Source organism: Trichoplusia ni, chromosome 13, assembly GCF_003590095.1.
Source record: "Trichoplusia ni isolate ovarian cell line Hi5 chromosome 13, tn1, whole genome shotgun sequence".
NCBI classification, from domain to species: Eukaryota; Metazoa; Arthropoda; class Insecta; order Lepidoptera; family Noctuidae; genus Trichoplusia; species Trichoplusia ni.
In genome coordinates, this window is record NC_039490.1 from 11611701 (window position 1) to 11629004 (window position 17304).

The 17304-nt window shown below is 34.0% G+C and overlaps 1 protein-coding gene across 1 annotated transcript in view; it reads right to left on the reverse strand.

The window, feature by feature from the left end:
• LOC113500114 (nuclear speckle splicing regulatory protein 1-like) overlaps positions 1-10562 on the reverse strand; it is a 28365-nt gene extending 17803 nt beyond the window's left edge. Inside the window, exon 1 of the mRNA XM_026880788.1 lies at positions 8824-10562. Coding sequence (XP_026736589.1) covers positions 8824-10324 — 1501 coding nt within the window. The 5' untranslated portion in view covers positions 10325-10562. The remainder of the gene's footprint in view (positions 1-8823) is intronic.
• Positions 10563-17304: the final 6742 nt, after the last annotated feature.

Below are 17304 nucleotides of genomic sequence, written 5' to 3' on the forward strand. Positions count from 1 at the left end.
CCACCGCTTCCAATATCTTCAATTTAATTGATTTTACAATAATTATACTTTCTAAACACTTTCGTTTTCTTTAACTTGTTGACTGAGTGTCATTGATTCAGTTTTGTTTTGAATAAAAGGTGTTTCTTTCAGTAAAATTTTTAACAATACAGATTGGGTTCGAAAATATGATATTTGAATATCATATTGATATGTCTCGACCGACTTCGAAATTATTACCAAGTTGGGTGACAAATAAATTTGTGTCACCCTCTTGTGACTCAACGTTGCTTAATATCGATATTATTTTTTTAGTGATGGTGACGGACGGTCAGAAGGACGAGGAGACAGAGGAACCTCATTAATAAGGGATCCGGTTTTTAACGGTACCGTGAACGGAACTCAAAAAATATAGACAAATATTTAGCATTAGAAATTATTCTTGAGTTACCGTCTTTAAGAAGAAAAGATTAATACAAACACCACAACAAATAACAAGGTTAAGCAGCCATTCGTAAGGTCACCATTTTGATGAGAGATTATTGTTTTTGAAATTTGACTTTCTTTAGTTTATTTGTACGGAACCATCAGCTACGCGATTCCAACTCCCACCTGACCAGATTATTTTACATTACATTACACAACCCCACCTTTCACTATCAAAGTGTCGATAGCCAATGACTAAGCCATTATCACACCCGGAATTAAACCAAATAACAAATTGCATTATAATAAACACGATATCTTTGAACAATTTCTTTTAATTTGCGGTACAGAAATCAATTTGTTTTGTCATCTGACGGACGGGACTATTGTGGTTGCTTAGTCTGCGTGACAACCTGCAACTATAAGCAACCTGCAACTACAGGCAACCTGCTTGTGTAACAACACTCAATGTAAGTTTTATCTGGGTGTTCAGATATTTTGACTGCACAGATAGCCGAGGTCATAGAGGTCCGAGGTCAGATAGAGGAGGAGCTCGTGGCCAAGTGAGTCGATCAAGGGTTAAGCTACGCTTGACGCGGTTGGTCCGTAGATGGGTGCCCATCTTTGTCATTCCTCCGTGTTTCGGAAGGCGCGTTAAATTGTGAGTCCCGGCTGATATTCCTACATCTATGACAGTAGTTACAGGTAGTCAGAAGCTTGAAAAGTCTGACAACCATTCTAACCAAAGAGTATCGTGTTGCCTAGGTAAATGGGTTGAGGAGGTCAGATAGGCAGCCGCTCCTTGTAAAACACTAGTAATTATCTGAAACCGGTTAGACTGAAAGCTGACCCCAACATAGCTGGGAATAGGCTAGGCCGATGAGATAGCCGAGGTCATATAGAAAGCTAGCTTGGCGCGACCTGTCGTGAGTTCGATCCTCAAGTAAGACAAGTGTTAGTGTGAACTTCAAATGCTTGTCCAAATAAACCGAAATAAAAGACCTAGGAAAACGACAAAACACATTAGTGCCTCAATATTACATAAAATTGCAAATGAAATCAAATCTGCCGACAGTCACGTTCTTAACAACAAAATCAGTTACAACAAGCCGGTCAAGTGCGAGTCGGATTCGCGAAATTGCGCGAAATTAAGTGTTCCGTACCTATAAATGGTAAAAGGAAATTCAAAAGAAAATAATCACCCATCAAATTCATGTCAGTAGAAAACGTTGCTTGGCCTTCATTTTTATTTATATTTTTTTTTATTATGGTGGCCTAGTAATTGTCTATCTTTTAGGTATATAAAGCCTGGTGACAGACGAACGGACGGATAGCGGAGCCTTAGTAATATAGGATTCCGTATATTAAGATTTGGGTACGGAACCCTAAAAAATAACTTTAAATATTGAAAAATAATCTTTTACAGAAGTTTGTTTGCAAAGGATCGACTCGGAAACATTATTTATATCATCAAAGGGTAATTGGGTAAGATATTTATATTGAATCCAAATAACTTCTCAATTTGTCTACTAAATATTTGTTTCTTATTTTTTCGAGAAGTTTGTTGACATTCAGTTCTATGAGATATAAGATTCTTAAATAATATATATGTAAGTAAGTAGGTACTTTGAAATTCTGACACCATTTGGCAAAATTATCTTTTAAATTTATATTTAGTTCTTTAATTATTTGAAGACAATACTGCCAAACGGTAAGGGAAATAAAGATTCTAATTACTAGAATCTCAAATCTTCAACCCGCTCGCTGTGAACTAATGTCTGATCAGCGTTTAAGCTTTCTGTACATGGGATGATGAATCTGCCCAGCTGTGGGACGAATATAGGCTAATATTATTATCTTAAATACATATTCTAAACAAATATAATTAAGGTTGATTGCTGTTTGTTTGAACACGGTTACGTCAAGAATAGTTCATTTTAAGAAATTATTATTGTGCTGGATAGTTAATTCATCGGGAAATACTATTAAACTTCTCAGTAGGCAAGCAATAAGAACTCAAATGGTCATGCCTCTTATATTTCACCTAAACCAAATACGAAATTGACAATAAATTCGTTTCGCTAAGCCACATTACCATGGGGATAACGCAACAAGTGCAAAGAGGTTAGATTACGACAGATCTATTTCAAACGTCATGTTTGTAATACAGAAGCCTGGCTAATCACGTACACTATTTTAATAGAAACTTATTTTTAAAATAGCACGAATAGAATAGAACTTTATTTGCTAAGAATGTAGGTACATACAAATAGGATCGAAAATAACTTAATAGAAAGCCGTGTACATTCTGCCTTGCCTTGCCTTGGCATGCAAATACATTAAATTATACAATTTTGGCCCGATTTTTCAATCGTCAGATAACTTTTATTTGAGGAATAAACATAGCTGTTTGACATATTTTCTATACAAAAGCTGTCAAAACGTCAAACATATTCGTCGAATAAAAGTTATCTGGCGATTGAAAAATCGGCCCTTAGTTAAATAGAAGATTAATATTTATCATTTAGGAAATCCTGAACAGAATTATAACATTTGTCTACGAGTAATTCTGTAAAACATTTTTAAATTTCATCAATGGCAAGGTTTTTAGCGTAGGTGGGCAATCACGATAAAACCACTGCGCGCGGTGTGTGTTTTGATTATAAGACTTAATTTGCGAAGCCTTTCCCTTATAAGGAAGATTGTTAGCATTGATCACCACGGTTGCTCACAACAGATTCGCGACTTCAGATTCCAATTCAAAATCCAGGTTTTCTTTCAATATTTTCCTTTTTCACATACGACTGGTGTCTTAAAATAATTAAGAACAAGCATTTAACTTTCAACAAAGTTTAGACATAACTCGCTGCGTTGGGATAGAACCTGAACCTCCTTTTATCCAAGTCCGTGCATACAACCGCAAAGCTATCACAACTCTACCTTATTTACATAAGTTACTACGTATTACTAAATAGATTCATTATCATTATTTGTGAAGATTTCAAAACACACAATCAGCTTTATAAAACTCAAATATATTGAATTTGAAAGTAAATCGGTCCGTCTCGATATAAAAGTAAATAAATAAGAAAAGAGTGTGAAATTACAATTAGTTACGTCTATCGAGCTTTCTTACAGCATACTTTTTGCTTTATAATGAACGATAACAGAAAAAAACTCACGACACAGAGGGTTCTGTAGAAATAGGATAAGCAAAATAAATCGGTTGGGGCAATTGGATTTGAGTATTGTCACACTTAGATTTAATTGGTCATCTAAAAAAATTAAAAACTGAATTTAAAGTAGTTTACTAACGAATACGTCACATGTTATTTAAGTTCATTTTTTCAAATTATTATTGATTTTTACGAATTTCGTACTCTTTATTTTGATACTCAAAATAAACTGTAAAATTGATGGATTAAAGGAATAATTAATTATGAAAGAAACAATTTTTATGTTCCAGACTCTAAATTATAATTTTTCATGTATTTTACCATCCCATTATTTCATGTATTCACGCAAAATTTCTTATTAAAATAAAAATTCATAACATCTAACATGAAGAGTAAATTTTAATAAATATTCTGGTTCGTTAAATTTTACAACAGACTTTCAACACCTTTATGTAACCTAGTTTTAAATTTAATAATAAGGCTTCGTTCAGTATTTTTAGAATGACCTAAAAAACGTACATTTACATAAACAATAAACATTGGAACTTTTTTTTATAAAATTGCCTATTATGCAGTTTATTGCAAAATAGTGATGAATAACAGCCGTTTTATAAAAACCGAGAAAATGTTCCGCAAATGTTAATTGAAGAAAAATAAATAAATTAGTTTTATTTTTTATTTTTTTTTAAATGACTCCCGCTCTGTAAAATGTATTGCTTGTGTCGCGGAGGTCTTGCAAACATACAAATGACTCAACGGTTTACTCACGCGTATTTATTGGAATAGCCCGTTCGTACTAGTTTCTTTTGATACGTCATGTTTTAAATAAATAATAAATTATAATTAGATATTCATTGAATTAATAATTTATGAATCTGCCTCACCAACGAAATTGTAATAAAACTGAAATTAAAAATATCTAATACTATTCCTACCTTATAAATCAGTCGCGTAGCAACGCATACGTACCTGATAGTGAAAAATTTGACGGGTCGATCTGCTGTAGTACAAATTGACCCTTAATGCTTTTTGAAAAGTACTTGTCTAGGGGAGACCTCTGTATAGACACAGAGTACAAAATTATTTTTCCGATGGCACCGGGTTGTAATTTTTTGTCTTTTTTGTGATTTCGAATAAACTTATTTGCTTTTAAGTCACATGCGTTGTTTTAGCTATAAACTTAGCTTAATCGCCTAACAAGGAATGGACACATTTGACCTCTCGGTCACTCACATGGGGAACTTAGATTAGCTGTCATCATCAGTTCGAGTCTTGACTGTTTGAGATTGTATTTAGATATGAGTGAGTTAAAATTTAATAAGCAAGTTAAATCGTTAAATCCTACTGTTATTGATGGTTAGTAAAGTTAAATACTTATCCTGCCATTAAATCATTTTCGCACATAAAATACTCTTTGGAATAACGAGTTTATTTTGATCAAAGGTGCAATAAAACAGTCCAATGGGCAGTTATTACCAGCACAGTGCTTCAAATGACTCACTCATTGGAAACAAAAAAATATGACAAAATATAAATTAGGCATAGTAAGATTTCGTTGTTTGGATTAATTAAGTTAGACACGGTTTATTTTTATGTTACGGTTTGGCGACTTTCAATATTTGTTATTGTTTTTATTTACAAATGAAGATGAAATTAACGTGAAATATACAACCGAATGTTATATCGCATTTTGTGGCTATCAAAAACTAAGGTTCGAGACTTAGAAATTCATCAACCCGCAGTGAGCTTAAACCTTCCTTATACGGGAAAATCTAATTTTGGGACATTTATAGGTGCCATAATAATTATTTATCTACCTACCATTGCTTGATTTCGTCTATCACCATCGTCTTGTCTATCAAGATATATCAACTTACTGACTTTTTTAAAGTCAAAAACTCATTTTTTAAGATTACTTTCAAACTAAAGAATTTGACCTAGTATCGCAGGAAGTTTACCAAACATTCAAGTAACAAAGACACCCAGACTCAGGACAAGCATTCGTGGATCACACGAACGTTTGTTACGCGCACATCGAACCTTGTAGCACGTCGGGCCCGGAGGCATTGGCAGGGTAGCCTCAACCACTCGGCTCAACGCAGCCTTAATGTTATGGTTCAGGTCACAATGATAGTGGGGTTCACTATTGAGCCTAAGTTATTTACTACAATGTCAGATTGCAACATTAAAATGTCTGATACAGTTGAAAATAAATATTATAATTAGATCAAAGTGATTCGACATGGCAATGCAAAAAAAGAACAAACATGACTTTGCTAACTAAGTTTGCAATGAGAGGTTACAAAAGTTGTAGGTACAGTCAATTCCGGACAGTAGTGAACAAATGAACGTAGGAAATCAGTCTTATTGCTTTCAAATAAGGTTGATTTTGTTATTGAAGTTTTAAGTTTATGATGCGTTTGACTGTACAATACTTCGTGATATTGGGTGATTATTATAGACTCAATTTTATGAAATTTCGTACGATCGTTAAGTTGTAAAGTGTGATGATAGAAATTTCGTTTTTTTTTTCACTTAACTATTGAAATTAATTCGCATGCTTTTTTGGGACGGTTATTGACTCCGATTTCAGATGCATACCTTATTTTTATAGACCGACTATCTATCTGACATACAAAACCCATAATACTAAGCTACCAGTGCCTAAGAAATATTTACGATAATAATAACTCACAAAAATAAATGAGTCAAATAAAAAAAACGAAAAACATCAAAGATTTTCCCGTTTATTACATCTTTTTATATATTTTACGTGCTCAATTACACGAATCAAAGATTTGTCAAAGAATAAACAAAGTCAATCGCTCATTCTAATGTCTATTAGACTTTCCTTGAGTTGATTAAATAAAAGAAAAACATTATTAGAAAAAATCTTTTTTCTATATAAAAATCAGTATTACTATCAAAATATCGGACCCATCCCTGAAACGAAAACCTTGTCGAACAAATTAGAGTATTTTGTAACTATTACTCTGAATACAATGAAAAATAAACTTTATGTTACAAGGCATAAGATCGAAATTACAATGTGAAGTCTCAAAGCCAAGAGTTTTTTTTTCTCAGTAAGTAAGCGGCTTTTTTATGACAGAGGTAAGTTTTTGCAAGGTGAAATATATCATATTTCGTTGATGTAAATTGGATGTATCGAAATGTCGGGAGATATTTTTTTTTCGTTTTTTCCTACTCGCTATCAATATTGTCCACTATGCGGAGTGCAGTATAATATTTTATGGTCGAATTAAGTTTTTTCGTCACACTTTTACAAAATTGCATAATCAGTTTATACCGGAGTAACACCTTTTCGGTATAAGTAACTGACAGTTAACTTAGTTGGTAATTTTGTACTTTACAAATACTGAGTGTCAAGCAATAAAAAATATGTAAGTGTTGCTTGCCGTTCCCCATATCGATCATAGGTTTATATACTTCAGATTACACTCAAGAGAGCTTCATTTTTCAATGTCTATATTATCTTTGGTCCAAGTACTTATTACCGTAATAAATTTAACAATTAGGTATTCTTTTATCTTTTAAAAGGCTCTGTTTTTTTTGTTTTTTTTCTAGTCATGGTCGCACATTGTAGTGTGTATGTTTTTTCCCTCTCTTGCAAAAATAACTGAACGGATTTTGTTGATATCTGCGTACAGCACAGTTTATAACTAGGATTAGCTTTTTATACCCGCTGTATGTTTCAAAGGATCACTATTCCAGTTTACGCGTGCAAAATCGATAGCAAATAAACCGACTGTTAGCGATCACGGTTCAAGAGACACAGTCGGTTAAGAGACGGACGAATAGACCGGAGCATTAATAATAAGATCGATCCGTTGAAGTTTTCACAGCTGATGTATTTCTGTTGCCACTGTTATAAAAAATAATGAAAATACTTATCGTAATTAAGCATTAGATGGTTATTCTAGCGATATATATACATATGATTGGGTGACCAATTTTTTGTGTTTGATTTTCTTGTATTATACGGACCCTCAGCGTCTCGAGTCAGACTCGTACTGGTCCGTGTTTTAGTACCTTTGGGAAGGGTAATCTCAAAAACCAGCTAAAGGTTATTTAGAGACGTTTGTTTTTGTTGTTTCTTTAAAAAACGACTCTAGCATTAGAGAATTTGATTTTTTGTGTCGTTAACAAACATTCAAAGTCACATAATACCTATGTACGATCGAAGCCGCGACGTGTGGCGTGGTGACCTTAACTATTCTAATATTCGTGCAATGAGGCAATTAGGCAAGTTGCACAGTGTTTGGAACATCGCACAGATAACAAAACACTGAAAATTAATCCCATGTTATGTTTAGAAGCGCTAGAGTCGTGTGAGAAACTGGCTCTGTAAACAAGTCATGTCATTCAGGTTATTTGAGTGTGGTTTGGTAATATACATCTCAAACTATTTTTGCATGAAAGATTACGTGTATTTTCTACTCCTAGGGTAGAAGATATTTGTTTACCCACCTAGTGGATATTTTCCGAATCATAAGATATGTACAAAATTCTTCAGAAAAATCCGGGCATACAAGTATTTTTAATCTTTCCAAGGCTCTGGCTTATAGAAACAGAAATCTCTAAAAAATAAACTAGAAACTGCAATTAAAAATTTAAAGAAAATATCTGGAAGTGTCTCGTCAAAGAAAAATATCATTTCTATTCAATAATTATGGTCCTATTTGTTAACATAATTATTTCCAACTATGCTACTTGTCTAGTATGATTCGCGTGTTTAGTATCGGCAAATTCTATAGCATATATAAGGCATGGTGCCATCTTTTAAGAATGATCTGAATACATAATACGCGTCTGTTTACCAAATAAACAATTATAATTGATTGTCTACAGGTCAATTGAACGCGTCACTCGTAGATATCACCGTTATTAAAGCACGTGAAGAGTTTTATGAACGTTCTGTGTTTTTTCTAGCGTTATAAGAATTTATTTTGGTTGAAAAGTATCCCAATTATTTTGATTTGAATATATTTTGATCCAAGTCTTTCAAGTACTAGCTGGTTTGTCACATTGCAGTTGAAAAGTTTTAATAAAAAGTCTCTTAAAATTTTGCAGTATTTTTTGGATTTCCTTCTAAATATGTAGATCGATCTTTGTACATTTGAACCTAAGTATTTTTAAAGGAATAAATGCTATGGTAGGTTTTGAATTGATTGTTACGATGCAGTCCCTATTATGTGAAAATGAATTATTGAAACTCACTCACCCTTTTCCCTGTGATAATCTTCATCCTTCTTCTCTTCTTTCTGATCAGTCGATGCCGGTACAGCATCAGTGACTGTGTCGGTGTATGTAGACCCTTCAGCAGAAGGTGCAGTATCCGCAGTCGTATCAACAACAATAGTATCAGATCCAGTAGTATCAGTCAATGGAACTGTGAACTTCGGTTTCAAGTCACTGTAAGTAGTTTCTTCAGAATCAGATGCTGTAGTGATTTTACTCTTTCGCTTTTTAGTGCCTTTCCTCTTTTTAGGGAAGAATAAGGTAGGTTCTCCTTCTTTGCCTTCTTCCTCTGGGACTAGAGATATCCTTTCAGCATCATCTAGCACTGAAGGTGTTGAAGTGTATTTTGCTGAAAATTTGTCTTCACGAATCCTGCTTGGTACTGGAGGTCTGACTCGGGGCCGAATTGTTGTCGTTTCTATTTCATCGTATACTATGTATAGTTGAGGATTCTTGAAGACGGAGAGCTTCCCACTTTCCACTGTTTTGTCCTTCTTTCCTTTCCGTTTGCTTGTCCGTTTCGGTTGTCTTGTAGTCGGGGCAGGAGTTTTAGTTGTGCGTTCAGGACTTATATTGTATTTCTCTTCTAAAGAAGCTTCCTTGTTCTCATACTCTTCATAGTCCATAAAAGATTTCTTAGCCTTTGGTTTGTCATCATATTTATCGCTTTCATCTATGGATAGCTGAGCTTGAATCTTTTCCCTTTCCCGTTCCTCTCTGTATATCTCTTCTTCTTTAGCTTTCTCTGATATTGCCACTTGTTCTTTAGCATGACGGGCTTTCAATTCATCAACGCTGTCTAAAATGATAGCCTTTTTAGCCTCGTTTTCACTTTGGTCTTCATCTATTGGTTCAGGTTTAAGTTTTTCGGCATTACTCTCTTCGTAGTCTGCGTCATCCTCATATTTGTTATCCGAGTCATGCCGCTTCTTGGCAGCAGCAGCTTTTTCATTCTTATCATCCTTGTCATCTTCAGGCGGCTTTTTTTCCTCTTTGTCTTTATTTTCGTAATTATCTTGTCTACTTTTAGCTTTTTTAAGAGCTTCTACAATAGGATTGGCAGGTCTTGTTTTTGTTATAATATTGACAACACCATCAATTTCAGAAATTTCAGTATGATTTTCTGATCTCGGAGAATCAGAAGGATGTGATGGCCTATTAGTGTCTGACCACTCTTTCTTTTCATAGTAATCATCACTGTCACTCTCGCCTTGTCCTTTATCAAAGTAATCATCACCCTCGGGTTCAGCTACAGCTCTAAGTATAAAATTAACAGGGGGTGCCAACCTTTTCTTAGGTTTCTTAGTTACCTGAACGAACTCTCCTAATTCTTCGCCGTGTTTGTTTTTAAACGGCACCCAATCTGGGAACAGGTCACCCACGTTCGCCTCACGTTTGGTCACATTTTGTTCACTCACAGTTCCTATGCTAACCGCGTTGGTACTTATTATGAGGGAAATTAGTGTTAGCTGCAATGCAATCATTTTTTCCGTGTCTAGTGAAGCATAACTCGATTTGATCACTGCCCGAGGTGAATGTGCGGCGGCTGCGCGCGGCCAACTGTCCGTCTTAGTTAAAACTACTATTATTTATATTGTTTTATAAAACGATTCTCCTCGCTACCGATAACTATAGCTGTTGGAGAATTGTATGGATCTAACTTAATTACAATTACAGTTCTAAGATCTATTGAATTGTCTGTTATGGTTCATGTATCAATGCGATATTATTATATGTTCTCTCTTTCTTATGTGAATAATATTTCTATAAAGAATATATCGGTATTCTTGCAACGTATTTTATAAATATAGGAGAGATTCAGTCAAGGGATGGATTATATTACATGGCATAATGGGTGGACTGGACTTTTCTAGTTTGGACTCACTATGGTCACCATACACGTGTTCTTGAAAGCCTTTTCTTTACAGTTCGTTTTTTTTATGGTTTTAGTAGCTGACTTAATTATGGAATTACGATTTGTTTAATAAATGACCTTTATATTTGTAACAGTACCCATTAAAATAATCGCCATTCAGTTTTTTTGTTTATGAACAATTCTTAGCCTTCAATTTTAAGCTATAAACAACGACATTAACGAAAAAATATTCGGAACCTGTATAATGAGCCCTAGTGAATTGAAATAGCATATATTTTGTGACATCGAATTCAGAACACAAAAAAAATGAAAAGTCGGTCAAATTTACTCTTACCTTGAGAATTTGAGTTTTTTTCTCAACTATCGGTTATTTAAGTGTTAATGTAAAATTAATAGTGAAAAAGCCTGTCCTTTACAACTAAAAATGGCTTCATGTAAAATTGAGTAAATAAAATAGGTTTTTCCGTTTTCCTATACAAACCGATTTCAAATGTCTTTCGAGATATCCGGCATTCGAAATATTACGTATTTTTGTATGTAAGATGTAACAAGAAACATTTTTACAGTCCATTACATAAGCCTTGTAACAATAATATAAAGTAGTTTAAGTAACACCAAAAAAACTACATTTGATTCAGCATTAAATTGAGTTTACAAATAATACGAAACGAAATAATGAGAATACTCAACATATTAAAAAGGTTTAAAACAAAAAATATAAAAAGTTTAACAATAGCTTATCCATACTATTATCAACGTCGTCTAATGCGGAGACAGCGCCGTGAAATCTTCAATTATCAGTGCAACGGTTTACACAGACGAACGTTTATTATTGTTAGACATTAAACCTCAAATTATTTTTAATCATTCCTTCGCGCTATGTGTAATTTAGATTTTTGTTTTAAAGCCTTAGCTAGAAATGCGCCGAATATTCGTTTGGTATTCGGTATTTGTTATTTGTATTCGGCCGAATTATTCGGTTTTAGTGCCGAATATACTTATTCGGTTTGAGTACTTCTATTTTCATGGCTACATGACATTTAATAGACAGGAACTGGACCTCGTCACAAATAATCAAATCACATGCACAAAGACACTAAACCTTACGACAAGCATTCGTGGATCACTCAAACGCTTTTCCCAAGGGATATCAAACCAGCGACACGTCACACACAGTGAGTGGCGTGGTGACCTTAAACTCGTCCATCTACGTATTCTTTGAATTAACATAAGTAAAAACTTATTTTCTAAACTTGAAGTTAAGCTCGAGAAGAAGTTGAACATCATGAGTTTTAGTCAGTAAAAGTCTGACACTTCCTTTGCTTAAACTAAAGCGGAAAGCGTTATTTAACGACTTCCCGATTGTCGGAAAAAAAATAGTTTTAATTAACCCTTACTAATTAATAATAAAAATAACTAGTTTAATATTGTAAAATGTATCGTTTTACTTTCCAATCCATGAACGTTTCCTGGTTTACAATGACATTTCAGTATTTTTTTTCGTATTTTCTGTATTGAACATTCAATATCATAAAATACATCAAAACAAATATTTGCAGCAATAATCATCGAAGCAAGAACCAACCCCTGTATTCATCTGAAAACCGGGACACCCATCAACCCTAACATCGATCTTTTATTTTAGTCTCCTTTTCAGTCTGACCATAACACCGCATAATAACCGCGCTTTCCAAACGCCGCGTTTTACCCGCTCGTCTGCAATCCAAGGCTACCTGATGAAACTCGTGTGACGACCAGGTCTCCGCTAACTCTTTCTTCATCAGACGAGGTCGTCTTCTGACTAGAGACAAGAATATGGCGTTTTTATTTGTTTTTCTTATACTGGATTTGATTGGTTTTCGATACGGATAAAACCGTCAAGTCCTTTTATAAATACTTTTTAAAGGTCTTTTTCTAAGTCCTAGTTTTTGGATGAGGAATCATCAAACGACTCCTCCCGCTTCGGGTTCCCTGGAAGGGAGTGTTAGACTTTTACCCTCCACCAGCCTCCCATATCTCTTGGCCGCTGTAATATAAATTATATCACCAACAGAAATACAGCACCTATGAAAATTTTAACAGTCTCTATCTCAGTTCATTTGAATTAATTATTTGAATATTTTTAACAGCACTGTAGCTAAATATATAAACATGTTATGCTCAAATTTTCTATGTACTATCTTGCATGCAATCGTGGGGGCCTCAGTAAAATGTTTGCATTTTATAGCCTCTGAATACGAAACCCAAAAAAAACCTTATTTCCACACATATGCCAAGTTACTGGCGCATAACCAATTAATAAGTGCGAAACTAATTACCATAAATTATTTTACAAGGGTCCAACGGTAAACAACGAGATATTTTTGACTAATCTTAATTGTGGAACATTTCATAACTGTTTGAGAGATGAAACCGCGTATCGAATGCGGGGATCAAGGTTATCTATCTTTTAACAATGTTGATTTACGTAAAAACATTTTAAACATTAAACCATTGTTAACTAGCTGAGAAAAAGGATTTATTTAAAAGAAGCGGTCAAGTGCGAGACGGATTTGAGGCACAGCGGGTTCCTTATTAATAGGTACAATCCGTATGATTTCAGTATTTTTTGCAACCCGAATAAATGTGTTAAAATTTTACTGTCTACTCTTATGGTCCATCAGTAATCGTACAGCCCGGAGGCTGTTCAGGGTTCGCTTTCACCCTTTAGGTGCGGAACCCTAAAACCTAAGCAACTAAGTAGCTGCTTCAAGTAATATCGTTTAATAAAGAGTATTTAAAGACTTGTCAAGTGCGAATCGGATTCGCGACACTACGAACGACATACAAATAGGCGGAAATCCGCATAGGTAACAAATTTTCTTAGAATATTTGTCATTTTATATTCTGGTTTTAATTTTTTCTAATCTATACTTCTAGGTTTTATGTGTTACTAAATACCAGTCGGCTATCCGTACAGTCATAGAAGAACGTCAATAGACATTGATGTTCGAAGTCTCCTTTCAGAGGGTCTACCATCATGTCTTAAAGTAATATCATTATTTATTTAATTATCACACTTATCTACCATTACAGGTTACTTAACCTAATGCGGTAGCTAGGACTAAACAAAGGTCTAAGTAGTTATGTGAACTAGGGTTTCAAAGATTGAATTATTATGCACATAGTTGCAGGTCTAAATTCCAGCAACTGTTTTAATATGTAATTTTCTGATAATTCTGATATGCATAGGCAATAAGTTAGCCTGATACACATGCATCATTGCTTCTCCTGGACTTGCTTGTTGCTTCATCCACTTTTCTCCAAGATATGAAATCTTTACTATTTACGATTCCCATTTTGATTATAGTAGTTTCATCTTGCTTCTTTACCCGAATAATATTATTTTAACTCCATATTTTATAAAACATTTTTGAAACAAGATTCAAATAACTACTCACACAAAAACCTCACTCTTCCAATCAAACTAAAAAAAGGGAATAAAAATATCAAACTGAAAACTAGAAAATATGCAAATTGATTTCTTTCACCTCAGTCGACTGAACTTTGAGTTTTAATTAACTTAAGGTGTATCGTCAATTTCTGAGGTTCTTAATTATTAGCTACGTCGTCGGGTCTTGCGTAAATAATTAATAATTATATCGCAATATTGCCGGTGAGTTAAGCTTACAAGTTACGGTAAATTTCGACGGAGTTTGGAGGTCTTTTTTTCAGGGAAAATAGAAGTCAATTTGGAAAGAAAACAGTTAAAAAACAGTAATTGATTGGAACTGATTTACTGGGGGGAGCTTTGTTAGGTAAAAGATGGGCACTTATTGAAAAAATATGAAGTATCGAGATATTATTTGCATGGCTTCATCACCTTTGAAAATGGGGCATAAAACCAGGGCCCCCATTCCGCTATTGATCATGAATGAATGGAAATAGGATTAAATATGACACTGCTCGTGTTCTCCTAAACTCCTAAACTTGCGGGGTTATGTGGGGATTCTTCGCAGTGGGGTACTAAGTCAGATCGAAAATTGTCTGTTTGTATGTTCCATCACATTTCAGATGAAAGTTTTTCGGTTCTCTGAATGAATTAAACAGTCGAATTAAAAGAGATACAAAAATGCTAAGAGAAAGAGAGAGGTAAATAATACCAGCCTACCGTCTCTAGCGATTACATATTAGATCTTATTACAGACAGACTAGGAGATATAATTATAGTTACAGTCTATCAAAATGACTAAATATTACGTGAAAATATTACTTGCGGAGTCTTAAGTAAGGCAGTTTAATTGAACTCTGATCTAAAAGCATTTCGAGATTGTCTGTCTTTTGTCACCTTATTGCATCCATTTAAAATGTTTTCTAACGTAATAGTAATTTGTATTTTTATTATGAGTTAAATGAAATTTAATTGATGAGAAAAGATTATTTGTATTGTTAAATAACCTATTCTACTTAAACGACTATATTTTTTTTATTTTCTGTTTTCATTTCATTTCCTTTATTTATGTGAGCATGATTCAGGGTTCGGTACCCAAATTGTAAAAACGAAAATCCTAACTAACCTGCTTGTTCGTCTGTCTTTCACAAGACCGTATTGCTTGTCATTTTTACAGATCATCTTGCCGCTATAGCAATGAAAAGAAAATTGAGGTTAAGCAACGCTTTGTACGGTCATAAAATTATTAGAATGAATAATGGTAATGAAAATTATGTAACATCATACTAATGAAATTTAAAAAAAATCGATTACAACCAAACTGCAAAACCAAAAAAAAGATTTTTTAATATTAATAGCCTTTGTCAAGTTGTATTTTAAACCATTCAGTATGATGACAAATACAAACAACAATTCTTCATACTTTTTATATCATAAACTTTAAATCTTAATGCGATTAGTTGTGGCCCACTTTTGAAAATGTATCGATTTACCAATATGAGCGAAATCGTTACAAGCATGAAATAAAGCAAATTACTAAGAATTGCTCGTTACGTTTTGAAAATTACTTGTTTTAAAACTTGCCATACGATTTTGTACCTTAAGTGAAAATGCAAAAGGAGCTTTTTCCTAAAAAATTCGAGAGTACTTTTTGATAAGCAAATTTGGACTTTATGTTCTTTGGTTAAAGTAGACTATTGCAAGATTATTTATTATATTGGATGTAAGATAATCAATTTTACTAACATTTCATTAGCATGTAGTTTTGGGGGACGGTAGCTACCTGTTTTTCACTAGGTTTAAACTTATTTTAAACCACTCAACAAAAGATGTTATTCAAACTACGCTAACTAATTCAATATTATTTGTAACTTTTTTAGGATTCCGTACTGAAGCTGACAGAACTCTATTGCTAAGACTAGGAGACAGAGAGGTGCATAGACAGCGGTCTATGCACCTCTCTGTCTCCTAGCTGTATCTCATGAACCTTTACAGCTAGACAGTTCAAATTAATTCAGACGATGAACTTTTTGCCGCTATTAGGGAACGCAAAATCCAAATCGATGGTACAATTAAAATAAAATAAAAAACTCTGTTGATGATTTTAGAAATGTGTGACTTCACAGGAACTATCTTTACACAACGTACAAACCCTTATGGGTTTAATAATGTCATGTCATATTGAAAATAAACGTAACCAAAGAAAAGAAAAAATCGTAGTTTAGCTATCTACCTATTGTTGTGGAATCTTGCTTTGATCTGGGGTCAGAGGTCAAGATACGGGCGACTACTGATTTGAATATCTGTGAAATCTCTCGCGACAGCGGCACTGCCTATTTCGTAGTGTGAAACAGAGTGAACCAATACCACTGAAATTAGTTTAAACACCTTTCCGAAGAATGAAAAGCTAGGCAGAATGTAGAAATTGGTACACTGCATAAAAAAACATATTTCGAGATTGCCCGATTAGTCTAGTTAGGAGTCCTTTATCATGAGCTGATGATTCGGTTTTCTGTTTGTCATATACATTTCATTTACTATCCTACTTTACTTATGCTTGTTAATATAATGTGCACAAAATCTTGTATTTTTGTTATTTTGAAAGGAAAAGGGGTGGCCTCGACCGCGAGTGGGAACTCGTTAAAGAGAATATTGCTATATACTCTTTAATATGATAATTTAATAAGTCTTTCTTTATGGTCTTTGTTACCGGTTCAACTCCATATGAATCCGATTTTGGAACCACGCACTCTTAGAATCATTCATTGAAAAGTCCCTGATAGGACTTAAAACAAAACTTTTTTTGTTTTTACAAAAATCAATTAGTATAGATTTATCAGTAATAAAGTATGAGAGCCTATCTCCGTAATAAATACTGGTAGTTATTGCTACATCAAGTGTTTTAGGGCCCTGTTTATTGTGGAACAGATAGCGAGCGGGTCACTTTGATAAATATCATTTTATCATCGTGTTATTGGTATTGTGGTCAGTTTTATTGGACAATAATATTGGATGTAACGTCATAACCTCAAAATAGGATGAACGTACAACTAAAATTGAACACCACGCTGCGTTCCAAAACTGGAATTATAGACGTCGGCAAAAAGGCTGCCAGGCTAAAATGGGATTGGGCGGATCACGTTAGCCGCATGGAAAGC